General features: G+C 35.4%; 1 protein-coding gene across 1 annotated transcript; it reads left to right on the top strand.

The window, feature by feature from the left end:
* The first annotated feature begins 3,142 nt into the window (after positions 1 to 3,142).
* Positions 3,143 to 15,019, top strand: LOC146731588 (cytochrome P450 3A8-like). The gene is made up of 14 exons (XM_085493275.1): positions 3,143 to 3,264; positions 4,937 to 5,040; positions 7,207 to 7,300; positions 7,445 to 7,497; positions 7,783 to 7,879; positions 9,771 to 9,887; positions 10,309 to 10,397; positions 11,444 to 11,592; positions 11,754 to 11,887; positions 12,047 to 12,229; positions 12,629 to 12,849; positions 13,119 to 13,256; positions 13,727 to 13,889; positions 14,503 to 15,019. Exons 2-14 carry the CDS (start codon positions 4,964 to 4,966, stop codon positions 14,578 to 14,580), a joined length of 1,593 nt encoding a protein of 530 aa, XP_085349401.1. The 5' UTR covers positions 3,143 to 3,264; positions 4,937 to 4,963; the 3' UTR covers positions 14,581 to 15,019.
* The last annotated feature ends 2,629 nt before the right edge of the window (positions 15,020 to 17,648 follow it).

Raw genomic sequence — 17,648 nt, 5'->3', positions numbered from 1 at the left:
AAGAACATCTTTCTGTGATAATGTTGGTACTAAATTAAAGTTATGAAACAGTTTACCACATGTATATGTCAACTCAGTTACTTTGGATGCTGCTGGATGTATTGGCTGACAGGGGTCAACATACTCATCAAATATTTTACCATCATAAGATGCAGTAATCTGACAAATTGAGGAATCAATACCAAATGATGTTGTTTCAAGATCAAATACAACAACAGGAGAATCTTTACGTATTTTTACTGGAAAACTTACAGGAGCATTAACTGGTTCAGGAATACATGTAATATCAATGTCATTTCTAATTGCAATGTTTGTGTTGTATGTGTCACCTTCTCTTAACTCAGTAGCATTACATTTTTTGTTTCGCTCCTCTTTTAATTGTATACGTCTAAGTTTGTATTTTTTGTTTTCTGTCTGCATCTTTCTTTTTCTTGCTTTATTGTCTAGTTTTATTCCCCTCATATGTGAAACAATTCCAGGAGATAGTCAATTTTCTTTGTTAACACTACAAACATATGTGTATCCACTATTTTTCTGTGAAACTGCTGCTGCAATGCGGATATTTAAACTTTCTGATTTACTGTAATGTCTGTTTTTTGGTGCTTTAGAAGCAACTGTGTTATGAAAGATTTCATTGGATTGTTTTGAACTCATAAGAGAAAGTTTATTTGCACATGCAGCATAAATTTCAAAAATAGATTTTAAATCTTTACGCAATTCTACCTCAGAAAGATCTTTACCATATGGAAGACGTTTGTGGCAGTAAGTATCTGGCTGATGTTGGTAACCATACCATTTACGATCACATGATTCATGAGATCCAAATGCATGGGGAACAATGGCAAGCAAGTTTTGATTGATTAAAGCTGGCCTACCTTTGCTCTGAGTAACAGCATAGGAAAAACATGTTTGAAAATACTTGATAACACGTGGTGTTAATATTTTGTGAGTTTTTGAAAGTTCATATAGTTTATTTCCTAGACCTTTTTTGGTGTGGTTCATATCTGGTCTCTTTTCAATATCTTGGTTAATTTCTGTTCTTAGTTTATGAATGGTTGTTGTATCATCATCCATAGTTAAAGATACTGTTTTAGAACTAGTTTTGTTAATAGTTTTTACCACTTCAACAGCAATATCTCCTTCCATACCTTTGGAACTCCCTGTCCAGTTTTTACGACAGTCATGTTTTCTTGTGTTCATATCCCCATTTTCACAAATTTTGCATCCCTTTGAACGCACAGCTTATCACATAATTTGACCAGTTGCTTCCCGTATAGCAGCACCATGACCTGACAGACTGTTATATTCTTTGCCAGAGCCACGGCGCTGCCACGCACCATCAAAGGAAATATCAACTTGATTTTCATGTGAACTAAGTTTTTGTTCTTCAGTTAGAGCTTTAACACACAGTCGTTTTGCAACATTATCAATACCAACACCTGCTTCTCTTTCTTTTTTTCTTTAATGTCTTGTTGTGTATTCCCGGTATATTCAGTGATACAAGGAAGTGATTCACATGAGTCTCTCCCATTCCACTGTGTACCATTCCTATGATAAGAAATAAGAAACAACATAGATTCAACATTTTATAAGATTAGTTTTTGCTGCCCTACATTACTAAAAGTATGACCACCAATATATGAACATAAGAGGTTAATAATTGAGATGAATCCTTAGTTTGGCTGTAAATCTTACCGGTGGCTAATTTGGTATTTACATCAAATATAGGTAATCCTTGGTTTGATTTTGCATTCCTATGTGTCGAACCTGTATACACATGGTTTACAGCACCACATCTCTGGCAAGGTATATACAGTACACTACCAAGACCATATCGTCTATCTTCCTGGCAATCCATCAGAACAAGATGTTCACAACACACAGCACAGGCCTTTAATCCCTCAGCTAGAACAGACAGCTGTACTATTCTGCGTCCAACATTCCAATTTATAGCACTTTCTGAAGTAACTTCTGTAAAGATAAATCAGATTATCATTACAGTCATCATGTAAATAAATTTCATGCAATTTACACTACTATACTGGCTAACAGATATTGACAACAGTAAGATGTTAACATACTATCTGTACTATGCATAGGAAATGTATGAATATTTACAGAAATAAAAAGAATCCATTATTCCAAAATCATCATTTCTGAAGGAGCCATAGGCAAAACAGAAACTCTCCCACATTCAGATAAGGTACATGTAAAAATAACAATAATGAAAATGTTTAGATCATGGCTTATTTTCAGAAAAAACATTTATTGGGAGAAAATGTCCAAAAATATATATTACAATGTATTTTAGAACAAAAATATTTGACACAATAACAAATAGAAAAAATAAAATTGAAGTATCTACTATAATATGCAAGTATTTTAATTTTAATTTCCTTAACACAACCGCAAGTTCATCATGTTACATGTTAATTTTTTTCTGAAGAGTAAACAGATGAAATTTCAATGCTCTAAATTTATAACACTAGGAAAATAAGTAAATGGATTTCAAAACAGCAAAATATAGACAATATTTGAACATGCTGTTTATTCATAGTTAAAATTGTATCCCCTTGGTTATATGGAAGTGTGAGGACAATCATGCCCTCAAATTGGGAGTTTTGTGCGTATAGTTAAAATTATCAGTTCGCAGTTGAAGGCGCCTCGTCATAAACAGACAAACTTCGTTGTCAAATATTTTTTTTATCACAATTTCTGTATTTAGTGAAATTAGGAAAAAATAAACACTGTTTCCCCAAAAATAAGCATAATCCGATGTCCATAAAACAAATAAAATGCGAAAATATATTGATTCGAGTTGTGTTTACAGTTGCAGACGACTCAACCAAAGTTTACGTCGTATACTGACATCGTACGTACGTACCTGAATTTGATTCTAAAACTACTTCAGCAACTTTCTTATGTTGGCGGTTCGCCTGGATAACTGCCAATCTTCTTCTCTTCTCTTTCTCGGTCAAAAATCCTTTAAATTTACGTGCAATCGGCGATCGCGAAGCGTACTTGTTTGTTGTGGCAGCCATCTTGAAAGTCTGCTTCAAATGCGAAGAACGTATGCGCAGTGCATTTCCGCGCATACAACCTTAATTATATTCAGGAGGACAGATACATCCGGGTATTTGCTGTTTGTTACCATTTCGAATACCTGCATTAAAAATATATATTATTTACACAGCAAACCATTTTTCGATATCACAGTCTACCAGACCTGGGAAGGAGAGCCACACTCTAGATCCTGACTTACTTGTAAGTTAGCCAATTTATACGTTCTATCGTTTTTCTAAAGCAGTATATTCATATATTGATAACTGGTTTTCCTAGGGGAAAAATGTTTTTTATTACAAACATTACAAACCATTACAACACCTAAATTTGACACTTTGTTTTTTTCTGATGCGGAATAAATTATTTATAAATGTCAAACTCTGTTTGATTTTGCCGTGGCATATGGCTCGTTTTTACTATCACAGAGGGACTGGTTTGTGAAAAACCTTTCACAGATCGAGACGAGCCACTGATCATGACTCAATTTTGATGTCAAATGTTACCGGGCCGACATGACTTTGGCAACGTTATTTCAATAAAAAAAAACATAAAAATTGTTCTCGCTCCTCTACTCTCGGTCCAAAGGAGTCGGCATTGCCCTATTCAAAATAACGAAATAACGCCATGCAAAATGGGCGTTTGTCGTCTACTTCAAAACCCGACTTATAATCAATATTTAGGGCATTTCACAGTTTTTATCGCCAGAATTCATTTTTAGATCGCACATTCAATGTACAGATTGACAAAAGCCAGACCTCTGCTCCCCCACAACCCATAAATAAAATGACTGATCACACAAATCATATTCTAGTTACACTTTATATGGCCAGAAATGTCAATGACTGCTTCAAATAGGTCTCAATTCACATTCCATACTTAAGTTCCAGGAATTAATTTAATTTACAAATAGAAAAAAAAGTGTTTTTAATTATATTCAATACATCTGGGCATTTCCTGTTTTTTACCATTTTGAATACGCACAATTTCTGTTTTTTGCTGGTATATGCAATACAAATATATATTAGTTACACAGCACACCATTTTTTAGATATCACTGTCTGCCAGACCTGGGAAGGAAGTCCACACTCGACATCCAGAATTACTTGTAAGTTATCAAATGTATACGTTCTGGCGTTTTTTTCTAAAATAATATGTTTATATATTAAGAACTGATTTTCTTTTTTTTACATTACAAACCATACCGGACATCACAGTCACTTTAGGAAATATTTAGATATTATGCATGTTGTTTTGTGGTATCACTATTTTATATATTAGATATACATAACCCACACGATGAATCTATGGTGTATCTACAGTCGTGATGTAGACTATGGCCATTTGTTTATTGAATTTATGAATAGTTTTCAAATATGCTAATTTCAGTATTATTGCAAAATTCTGTTGTCAAACAGTGATAGCCCTTATCCATATGGTTTAAACTTTAATTGTTCAAACAAATAAATCAACTGATTTGCCACATATATTATAGCCTAGTGGCAGTTTATTTGAACAAACGTTTTAGACTTGTCAAATGAATTGCTATTTACACTTCCTACGTGCAGCACTTATACATAACAAATATTTATTTTTAATACTCAAAAGTGTGACGAGGTGAAAAACGTCCGGTCATTTTCCATGGTACACCATTTAGACACTGCTTACATCCACCCAAAATGTACTTTTATGCCATATTTCTAATAATAGCTAATGCTTTTCACATTCGAGGGGAGCAACGCCTTTTGTCTTTAGTCTGGTGGTTTTTAGAAATAATTGTTATAAAGAGTAAGGTGGTTAATGTTGCAGAATATGCCCATCTTTAAATTTGTATTGAAGGAATGTAAAATTTCATCGCAGATAATTTGTCTTATAGGTGGAGCAACAGAATAAGCACTAAGTGATGGAGCTGCTTTTGTCGTCTCTCATATCATCCCCCATAAGTTTGATTCTTGGAATAGTGGGATCTCTACTATATCTGTAAGTAATATATGATTTAGACCTGGATTGTAATTGTGTACACTGAAATTTGGTGATAATAAATTGGGATAATTTAACTTTGGAGATTTTAATGAAATATAATTGGAGAAAACATCAGGTCAAAGCAGCAATATTGTATTGCTACCAAATGTACATTGCTTTGTCATTTTGTATTTGTTATTGCTGTCCATGTCCCTAGAAAGTGTGCAATGGTACAAAAAGAATTCTTATTTCTTGGAACTATTGCAGTTTGGGATTATTCAGTGTGATTATAGGCCTCTCAATATACAGAATGATGTCACCAAACAGCGCCTTTCCTAATCAGGACAATAAGAGCGTGATAAGGATGAATCAGACCGTTCTATGACGCCCATATTTAACATATCTTTCACCTCCTTAATGACTATTTTTTGTCTATCAAAGGAGTTGCAAATTATGTCTGGAGACCGACACTTAAACCATTATCTGCTTGATCTGGTCTGTGGATATGCATGTTAACAACTCATCTACTTGTGTGTGCGTAATAAAATAAAATGTTTCTCACATGTATTCAAGGTCTTTCTCTCATACTTTTTTAATATGTTGGTATAGTATAATTTCAGTTTACCATTTGTGTCTATGCGATAGTCCACCTGCCCTACTCGCTCTTTAATTTCATATGGCCCTTGCCATTGCATACGCAGTTCACCTACAGAAGTGGGCAACAAAAGCAAAACCTGGTCACCAACGTTTCTTTGTCAAAATGCAATCTATATCTCTCATTTAACTTCCTGCTGTGCTATCGGCCAGGGGGATTTCAAACAATTATCATGTTAAGTACATAGTCTTATTGGGGGATGGCATCTGGATTGGTAGCCTCCTCTGTCCACAGTCCTTACCGCACACTAGTTCAAAAAGTGAGAAGCCTGAGCCAGCCTGAAATGGCTCACAGTATGCAAACAATATAGGTGATATACACCAATCCCAATTCGTTTTGTTATTCAGTAAACATGTCCTTTTAAGTGGCACTAAAACAATGTAGCAGAACATTGCATTGTGAGTGATTATGAGTAGTAGTCAGCTCCTTAATTGACAACAGCCTACTCACCTCACCTCCCCAATCACATCACTCACAAACTGTATACCCTGGTCTGTAAATACTAGTTCCGGGATTCCTAACAAACAATGCTTCAGCTACAACTTCTGTTGCACGGATTGCACAATCGACCACAGTTATGATATATATATTTGTGGGAAATTTGTGTTTATAAATATTGATTTTTCCACAATCCAATGCGCTCTTCTAATGGGTATCACAAGTATGAGGTTGACCTGGGCGCGATTTGCACGAATTACCGCCGGTAACTCATTTGATACGCATACCTTCCAATCACCTAAAAATATTGATAGTGCACCAAACAGCCAAGATGTTTACCTTCATCCATTGACCAGGATTTGGTCTTCACATGACCCAACTTATCACACCAGCAACCCAACGTTGTTTGTACATGTGTAGATGTATTGTGAATACCAGTGTACTGTCGATTTTCATCACAGCGATCAACGCAGGAAGCCATCTCACCCACAGTATTGCGGGCACTCTCTCCGACTTACATTGCAACTTCATAATTGCAAGTGCATAGATACTGCTCTTGTGCAATTAAATCCATTAGTGCATCCACTGTATTTTCAATAACTGACGGTTCAACCCATCGTAGCGCCAAATAATGCTTTAGCTGAATAAATTGGGTATTTGTTTTAAAACTTAGCAAGTCTAGATTGTCTGAATTGTCTTTTAATCCTTCCTCGGTAAGATGGTATACTTTTACATTTCACGCTCGCCCAATTCTTAGTCTGCTCAACATCTAATGCAATATATATGCTTTACCTGACAATCGCACCCATTAAATGCGACCCCCATACATCTTGGCTCCATTGGAACCAATTAGCAAATATTTCAAAACGCTTTTTATAAACATCCATATCCTCACCTTGTATAGGAATGTCTTTAATATTAATTGCAAAAGGGGAGGTTTTAGATTCAGGTGTAGTTTTTTGGCCTTTTACATTACCCCAAGACAATTTAACACAATATTTATGTCATGGGGATTCATGTGACAGTGTCAGATTTTCATCATTGAACGTCACATGAAAATATATTGAAATATATGTTCGTTCTTCTGGCAGGTACTCAACATGGACATTCTCTACTTTCAAGAAAATGGGAGTCCGTGGTCCGACACCATGGGCACTGATAGGCAACATATTAGAGTATAGAAAGGTAAGGGTCATTTTTAGACAATACAGACATCTTATTGTTTTGTACAGAGGATCAGACGTCCTCTATGTCCTAAATTTAATCATGGAATATTGTATTTTACATTACAACTCGATATTGATTGCTTATAATTATTTGTTCTGCCAGGAAGTGGTAGTTAAGCACTTAGAATGGACAAAGAAGTACGGAAAAGTGTGCGGGTATGTCTGTATTTGCATATTTGTATATATTTGGAAATTATTTTATTATTATTCAAGTCATACGTCATGATACAAAATAACCAATCGAAGTATGTATTTGCAACTAGTCAAAGTAAATGTCATGAAAAATATTGATGGTTCATATTATATTGTCTGTTGAAATAATTATATAAATTGTGTATCAATCTGATCTTATGATGCAAAGATTACAACAAATCTCAAATAAAATTTAAGTTGATATGTTCTTGTATTTATATTCCTTCTTTTTGTAAATTTATAATTCAGAATCTATGAAGGACGTAGTCCAACGTTACTCGTCACGGACCCTGAGATGTGCAAACAGATATGTGTAAAACACTTTTCGTCGTTCAAGAACAGAAAGGTAATCACAAGCTGGATGCACACTCAATAAATTTGCGTCGCAAACCTGTACACAGAAGTGGGCTACAACAGCTTTCAGTTTGTATAAGTAAAGTTAAAGCTTTATGAATGCACCGAACTTGAATGTAATGTAATGTTATTAGCCTCGCCTGTTATATATAATTATTGTTCCCGAGTCGCTGTTATTGGCCCAGATCGAAGGGTGTGGCCATGAACAGCCATTTGCGGAAGATAATATGAGTGGTCTAAAGTAGCATTCATACAGTCCTTGGTTTGGGCCTGACAATAATTGCCACGTGATTACACAAACACATTTGCTAAATTTATGAATTCGAATGAGATCGATTACTGCCTTTCTTATGGTCCGATCAAATAAGAAAGGTTTGTGCGTGTGATGTGAAAGCGCCGGAAAACCAGTGATAATTTAGCCGAGCTTTTCTTTAGAAAAAATTACAATGATGCACCTACGCTTCGGCATATATCCTCCGCGATTAATTGCTTTGTGTTTTCATTTATCCGGTTGAAATAGAATACATTAACATGAGTATATTCACGAAAATTGTCGAGTGCTCAGCGCCATAGGTAAGAGAGCGTATAACAAATCCCCAAAACGAGTTAAAATCACTTTCTGGAGTAACGCATTCGAATATGTCATTCATCTGTAGCAGTCCAAGTGACCCGTATGTTATGGCATCGGACATGCATTGAGTAATAAACGTGAGCTAATTAAAACAAAATGCCCAGAGGAATATGTAGGAAAATTCCTCTGCAGAACGTGCACAACTGAAAATCGATATACTTACCACGCTGGGAAATCTAGAGCAGAATCGATGAAGTTGAAAAATAGCACTAGCCGGAGCTGGGCTTAAAGTGGCAACAATGGCGGACTCGTGTAACGCGCGATTTTTTTTTGAATATTTCTGAATAAGATTTATTTACAGTACCGTATACAACGTTCATTGCTACGTGGTATTATAATAGGTGACTTTCCGTTCAACTGCGAGATCTCGCGAGATGCATGAAAGACGCGCGTCGAACGTCTGTCGCAAAAATCGAACGATTTGAATTTGAACTAGAATTTCTTTATTTCGTAGCTCACATCGACCGGCCGATCTTCGACAGAGGAATATTGCTTTCGGATGCCCTTACTTAATCGAAATTGTCTATCATCAAATGTGTACAGCTGTTATTACGTTCGATTTCACGCATAACGCGTGATTCTCGCAGTGAACTGAAAATGGTCTATTAAAATCATAGTGTTATTGTTGGCAAGTGAGGTAACATTTCCCACTCTTGTCAAGAAAAATTTAATGAATATATTCTCGCCGTTATTATCTCAAAGATGCAATGGGTACCGAAAAAAGTCGCACGTAAACCAAATCGCACAAAACCAACTCGACGAATACGAGTTCGATTTCAAACACTGGTGATTTCGATCTTACGGTATCGGTGTTGTCGATTTCGATGTAAAAGTGTCGATGACGACCTTGATTTGTGGGTCATTTCAATACGTTTTCAAACTGAACGTATATATCAGCACTCCACACGCCTATGATTTTTAAAGTTAATCAGCAGTCTGTTTATTACCTATTCAAATACTTTATTTTTGACGTTACCGAACTCATCAACAATCATTCATTCCGTTTATTGAAATGAACTAACGTTACTCCTGGACAGGTATACCTGCAATAAGTAAAAAAATGTCTAGTGAAATCCCCGCAAACCCCGTCCAACAAAATTGCAAAATGATTACATGTATGCATTAGAAGTACGTGGCCGTGACGATTATATACATTTTGTTGTTCGGGCGAGTTGGTTTTGGTGCGGACTAACCTTAAATCGTTTGCAATAACACGCCAACTATATCATGGAATTGCTATGGTTTCTTCCAGAACCATCGTCTAAATAGCAAACCAATGGATTCAGAGTTATTACATCTTGATTATGAGCGTTGGAAGGTTGTACGGAAAACGCTGACCCCTTCTTTCAGTCGCTCCAAAATGTCACTGGTAAGTGTTGTGATGTACACCTAACCAAATAAGTGTTAACATCGTTGGATTAAAAAATTTGTTTGACAGAATATAATACTTCACAATATATATATATTTGTGACTAGGCTTTACAAGCGTGCTCAAGTTGGCACCGAATAATCGTTAAATACAACGTCTTAATTGTGTCAACAGTTTTTAAACAAGAGTCATTTCGTTAATTTGTAATTTTACAATGATTAGTTGATTTCACTAACAGTATTTTAAAATTGAACTTGTAATAAGGTTCATATGTAGTAGGGCTCCGAAATGTTAACAGTGTATATACAAAGGGGTTTAAATAAATATATTAATATAATAATAAAATCAGTACAGGTCTTAAGTGCTCGCGAATCTGCATATGTACCTTCAGCTACATTAAACCTTTTCTATAATTTTTCAGATGTCTCCTCTCATCAGCAGATGTTCCGATGAGTTAATAAAAAACATGGAGGCACATTGCAAAGAAGGAAAGATAGTAGAGTGTAAAGAGTAAGTATTGTCACTATGAAATCAAATTCATATTGTTAATATAAAAGTACATATTTAATCGATGTATGGTTTCACAATCATAATTTATAATGTGAAAGATTATTCCAGCAAAGAGATTTTAATTTAACAGAAACTTGCAAAGTTGAGGAAAGGTATACTGTCACACCCCAAGTAAGGAAATGCAAATTGTCACACACCAAAAAAGAAAATGCAAATTGTCACACACCAAATAAGGAAATCAAACTGACAAACACCAAATAAGGAAATGCAAATTGTTACACACCAAATAAGGGAATACAAATTGTCACACACAGATTAAATAAATCAAACTGTCAAACACCAAATAAGGAAATGCAAATTGTCGCACTTAGTTACAATACACTTACAATACTGAATTCAAACAATTACTCTCCGAAGGAATAAATACAAACTGGACACAAATTGTCACAATCTAAATACTGGACACAGACTGTCTTATATGACACTGCAAATACAGAAATGCAAATTGTTTCAGCTGACCCTCCAAATAAGAAAATAGAAAATGTCACACTTCACATAAAGAAATATAAACTGTGGGATTTATCAGTTGTAAGATGTATTGCGAAAATCTATCAGAAAATTAATGATTTATTTGCAATTGAAATTTAGTTTTATCATCAAGTCATTGAAACGTACACGCGATTTACCGTTCGACAATAACCATTTCACAAAATAATTATAAGAATTTTATGCATGCACACTAGCCTTTTTATTTGTCCATGGACAGCAAATATGCCACTCAGAAAATCTAGAAGGATTTATATGTGACAACAAATTTGCTCATGAATATCATTGTACTTTCTAAGTTTGTTTTATTTGGCACGCACCCGAATTCGACATATTGCAGAATATGTTTCAATAAAGACGATAATCACTTGATCGATTAATGGGAAAATATTTCTCATTTCTGATTTCAAAATTAAAAGGCCTTTCAACTAAAGTTTGCAAACAGTATAGGTACCATTTTAACAGTATTTTGAAAAGATACATACATGGTTATCTTTCAGTTTGTTTGGTGGTTATGTTATGGACACTATTGCAAGTGCTGGATTTGGGGTAGATGTTAGTTCGCAATCGCAACCAAAACATCCATTTGTGGAAAACGCCAAAGCGGTATTCAAAACTGGTGTGTTCCACCCGGTGTTTGCTATTGTGTGTAAGTACATATATGGGGGTTGTTAATTCACCTAGGTTTAAAACATCCCTGGAATATTTAGTTTAGTCTTGCACTGTACTTGGAATAAAGCAATTATAGACATCAATAATATCGCAATATTAAAAGAGCTTAACAGTCTCCTATATTGTCTTTTTTTCCAGTTTTCTTCCCATTTCTTACTCCACTCCTGAACTTGTTTAAGATTCCATTTATTCCGAAAAAAACTATTAGCTATTTTACTGACGTTATTGAGCAGGCTATAAAGTTGAGAGAAAGTGACGAGGATGCTAGCGAGGTAAGTGATATTAAGATCCATTTCAGTGATATTAAATCTGATAAACGAATCAGGTAACGTAGCGGCCTGCCTTGCATAATAGTTCTACATGACCTGTGAATTGCTTTGTCGTATTACTGTACTAATATTATAATGTATTATAATGTAAACTTTTTTCAGAGAGTTGACTTCTTACAACTCATGTTAAATGCCCACGATGTATATGATGAATATGTAAAGAGCAAGGAAGATGAAGAGGATGCTGATGATAAAGGCGAGAACGGAGAGGAATACATTAAAGATGACATGACATCTTCAGTTAATTCGTGTAAGAGATTAAGTAAGGATGAAATAATTGCACAGGTACGTTGAACACAAATTCCTATTCCATCTTCTTCGTAACTAAAAGAATCAGCACGATGAATCATATTTCTGTCTAAAACGATGGCCTGAATGATATTTTGGTAAAACATGGTGATCCAGAAGATGATTTCACGAGAAATATTTTGTTGGCTCAGGTTTATTATATATATTATATATCTCTTTTTATATCCTGCATCTGCATTTCCTTCTCTTCTCTTCTCTTCCCAAAATACTTTATTTCACAAACCTTACATACTTCTACACTCTTGAACTAGTGTTCTATCTAAAATTCAATGGTGTTTCTAAACTTTCAAATCACTAATTAACCAAGTCATCAGTCATCAGTATGCTCGCCAGTCATGCTACTACCTAATGAATGATCTCATCTTATTACATCAGTCTATTGTCTTCCTGGTTGCTGGATATGGAAGTATCCACGCCGCGATGTCATTGGTGTGCTATAATTTGGCAACCAATCCGGAAACGCAAGAGAAGTTACAGAGAGAAATTGATGAGGTCATGTGTAACTATGACACTGTTGGATTTGAGGCAGTCAGCAAGATGAACTATTTGGATATGGTAATTTCAGAGACATTCAGAATATTTCCCCCTCATCGCAGGTATGTAGTGATATTTATAGTAGCAACCATTTGACAATTTTTAAAATCATCTATGAAACGTTGGGATTTATGATATTTCCATATTTCAGAACCAGCCGATTACATTTTGGCTATGTGACATTAATTTGAGAAGCATATTAGTTAATTCTGCGAAATGGGAGTTCTGAAGATTATGCTCAATACAGTTGCATTACTAGGAATATTGCATTACCTGAGTGACGATAACTGTGTTCATATTATATGTTCTTTTCTTTAACTTGTACTCATAGACTGATTCGCGAATGCAACCAAGACGTTAATATTAATGGAATAAATATCCCCAAAGAAATGACTGTGGTCATCTCTCCTTATGTCATCCATCATGATCCAGACAATTATCCAGATCCAGAGAAGTTCATCCCAGAAAGGTGTGTATAAACAAATTTACAAAAATAGTATATTATTTTTATTTGGTCTTTCAACGTGCTGTACGTGTGGGGTAATGACAAATTATATGTGAGTTGTGATCATGCAATGTTTGTCTGCGTTCAACAACACGCTGTTTCGAGCCACCATTTTTCTATAACCAAAACGTTTCTTCTAGAATGCATATTGTTAGATATAGGCTCGTAATTTGCGTGTACTTATATTTATCCAATTGTGATGTCTGAACAACACTTGAACGTCATCAAAGCGGGGGAATCGTCACCTACGCATGTGTCAGGTGGTCTAGCGTGTCATTGTTTACAAACAAGCGTCTACCCATGAGCTTTTGCGTTCTTAGCGTGTGTTGTTATCATCGCTTGTAACTCAATTCCCGCGCGTGCGCAGGTGACGACCCTCCTGCTTTAAATAAACTAGTAATGAAATTATTCTTTCACATACTTCTTCATTATAGATTCACTAAAGAAGAGAAAGAAAAGCGACATCCATATGCCTGGATACCGTTTGGTGCTGGACCTCGTAACTGTATTGGTATGAGATTTGCATTGATTGAAGCAAAGATTGGATTGGTTCGTGTACTGCAGAAGTTCACCTTTGAACCCTGTGCAGAAACGGAGGTACATACCACGTGATAAGGAATATATCTATTTCCCCCACTTAGGCGGTTATATTTTAGCTGGCGTGGTTTGTTCTATAAATTATTTTTTATATTTAATTATTGTCAGGAGAGGGTTTCTTTTGATATGAAGACTAATAGTAAAATTGTATTTAGATTTCGGAAGAGGTCGGGATTTGATTGTCATTTTGGTTGTTAAATCATTCAAACCTAAAACGTTTATCATCAACATTTCATAAAATACATAGGTAGGGTTACATTTATTGAAACATGAACCACTCGATTATATGTTTGGGAGAGTTGGTCCAATTGCTATGAAGATATGGCTTTTTGGATGATTCGTCACCATTGTAGGTATAACTAAAATGGTTATGGACAAATTTTCATGACATTTATGTTTACTTTTGCAATGAAAATCAATGAATTAGATTTTGTCAGAGACAATTAAAAATAGTGTTAATGCAGACATAATTATAATTAAAACAAGACAAAAATTCATGGCGCTTGCAGAGAGAAAAGTGCAAAATATAAACACACACAATCAAACGGAATAAAAACAACGTTCAAAATGTAAATACAATGGATTTTTTTATTTATTTATTTTTCATTTACAGAATCCTCCTGTGTTTGGTAACCGAGCTATGGTGTCTCCACCGAATGGTATTAAACTCAGAGTTAAATCACGAGAATGAAATCATTACTGCTTAGTTTAACGATGATGTGTGTCTTATAACGTATATTATATAATGTTTTTGTCATTCTTTTTAATATTGTATGCATGCACAATATAGTTAGAACTATAAGATGTTTGGATGAATGTAGTTAGCTGAGTTTAAATATCATCACGTTGTTATGATAGAAACTTTACATTCGCAACATATATTCCAGGAATTTGATAACTAGATTGTTTACTTATTATATTTAGTAGTGGTAACTTTGCAAGGCTTTAACCGTAAGACACATCCCTGGTATACACGTGATCGTGCCAACGAGGGTAGTGATTGGCTGATCGCATGTTTACCCTGTCACGCCTTGGAGACTTGGCTTTTAAAATAAAGAGTTTGTAACCTATTGTAAGATGGGGAATGAAGCAGAGAAATGGGTGAATAAAGCTGAACTATCTGTAATGAACTAATGTGTATTCCTTTGGGTCGAATCTTGTATCTCTACGTGTAAGTGTTATCAGCCAAGCGAGACGAAATTCCCAGATCCATGAACACGAACCCCTGTTCAAAACCCCGAGTGTCACTAGATGTAATATCTGATTCAGTACATATTTCACATGCTTTGGTTACATGGGTCTTATACCGCCAATCAGCAGTCGTATCTGTCGTTATCGTGCTGGCATAATGACGTGTTTCATAGTATATTTTATAGTATATAGGCTATATCTGAAGAAAAGAAGAAATTGATACATCAGTACCTTTAAGGTGTCAATTGAGCAGGGGGTAGTAATAGCTTAAACGACTAATAAATAATGTAAATGGTCTATAATGTAAGAAATATTCGCAGTATCATATATCTGTAAGTTTTATGGTCAGAACAATTGATACGAATAAAAGTCTCCATCACTCTGGTACGGGAAAATCGTGTATGCAAAAGGTTACCCGCTCGATAACTACTATGACGCAGATTTCGGGACGTGACTGCGTTGTGTGATTTTTTGTAGATTTCTGCGTCAGCGATCACGTAAAAGAAAATAACGGAGACAGGCCTTCAAGTGTTATGGAGGTAGTGGAAGGTCTTTATTAACTTGCGACATCACCAATGGCAATTCCTGCATAGAATGACACCGTATTGGGAAGAAAATTTAAAATACGGAAACATACATTAATAGAATTCTCACTTGATAGGTTGTTAGGAATATGCACTGCAAATGCACATATCAAATAGTCACAGCAGTTTCTCAAAATCATAGTTTCAGAGTACACAGCATGCATCCCAATGTATTTAAGCTACTTGGCATCAATGGGCCAGCTGATCACTGGCAACAACATCCGAAAATAAATCTATGATAATTTTGGTTGTCAGGGACAAGAGTACGCTATACATTGGAATACAAACCTCATCAACAAACGTAAATAACTGGAAAAAGATGATACATCCGATCCTCAAAATTACATCTGACTAACATCGGTACAGGAAGACAATGAGATCTGTCCCTGTACCCAGGTTGCATAAGCGCCGATGAAGTTTTGGTGGATTGGACCAGTTCAGTCACTAAAGGCTGCACTGATCCCACCTCTGTACTCACCATCGATGTCAGCACCCCAGTGGGAACACGCTGTACCACCGTCAGTGTCTCTGAGGTAGCGACCGCCGCCTCTGTCACCTCAGAGATGGACGGCTGCAAATAAATGCCAGAAATGCTTGATATTTGATGATTTTTTAGCACAAAATTGGCCGTCATTTGGTCATTTTGAATCAGGGTGTGCACAAATTGTGCATATGAATAATATTATTGACTGGCCCTTTAGATGCGTAATAATGCCTTGCAAAATGGGCATTTGTCGTCTCAATTTACAACCAGTTCTTTACTCGACATTTAGGGCATTTCACAGTTTTTATCGCCTGAATTCATTCTTAGACCTCGTATTTAATGTACGGAGTGACAAAGGTCAGACGTTCTCTCCTTTATAACCCATAAATCAAATAACTGATCACACAAATCATATCCTATTTACACTTTATATGGCCAGAAATGTCAATGACTGCTTCATACAAGTTTCAATTCACGTGCCGTACTTAAGTTCCAGAAATTAATCTCATTTATTTTAATTTAATTTACAAATATAAGAAAGTGTTCATTTAATTAGATTCAAGAGGACAGATACATCCGGGTATTTGCTGTTTGTTACCATTTCGAATACATGCATTAAAAATATATATTATTTACACAGTAAACTATTTTTCGATATCACAATCTACGAGACCTGGGAAGGAGAGCCACACTCTAGATCTAGATTTACCTGTAAGTAAGCAATTGTATACTTTCTACTGTTCTATCTAAAGCAGTATATTGATTTTCTTGGGTTTTGTACATTACAATCACAATGTCTGACATCACGGTCTGCTAGAGAGATAAATTTAAGATATTTTTAGATATCATGCATGTTCTTTTGTGGTATCACTATTATTAGACATACAGGGTGTAGCCATATTGCTGTCGTATACACGTATCTATTCTATTCATGTTTCTACAGCCGTTGAATAGCCGTCAAAAAATCAAATATATTTAGTTTTTAACTATCTATAATTATAGGCACTCAATCTGACCCTTTTATCTAGATTTGTTTGGGATGCAATATTATATTTTAAACAATATTGTAACGTTACGTACTGCCACAAAAATGCATCAACACAAGTACGGTATGATTGTCTGATTTGCAAAATACATCGATGTAATTTCTGGATTTCTTTTCCTGGTTGTTGACTCTTCACGATGTGCCTCACATAAAACATAACTTTACACCTCTTCGTGTATTTGCGTATGTTTGGTATTACGATATGTTTGTGAATATCTCGGCTTTCGATGATAATTTCGAAAGTTTGAAATGCCTATCGACCGTGTCTAGGTAATGATTTGTTTTGAATGTCGATTGTCGTTGGTTTTTCCATGCTGAGTTTAAGGTGCGTCAGTGGCGACATCTGTCTTTCAAGCCGAGACAGGACAAACATTGACCAATTCATGATTATCATGTTCAATAATTTGGGGTTGGAAACCTGGCATCGCTATTTTAATAAAAACTACATCAACATT

The sequence above is a fragment of the Saccoglossus kowalevskii genome, chromosome 18 (assembly GCF_978046115.1).
Source record: "Saccoglossus kowalevskii chromosome 18, keSacKowa6.1, whole genome shotgun sequence".
Classification (NCBI taxonomy): Eukaryota; Metazoa; Hemichordata; class Enteropneusta; family Harrimaniidae; genus Saccoglossus; species Saccoglossus kowalevskii.
This window is presented reverse-complemented; position numbering and strand designations above follow the sequence as displayed.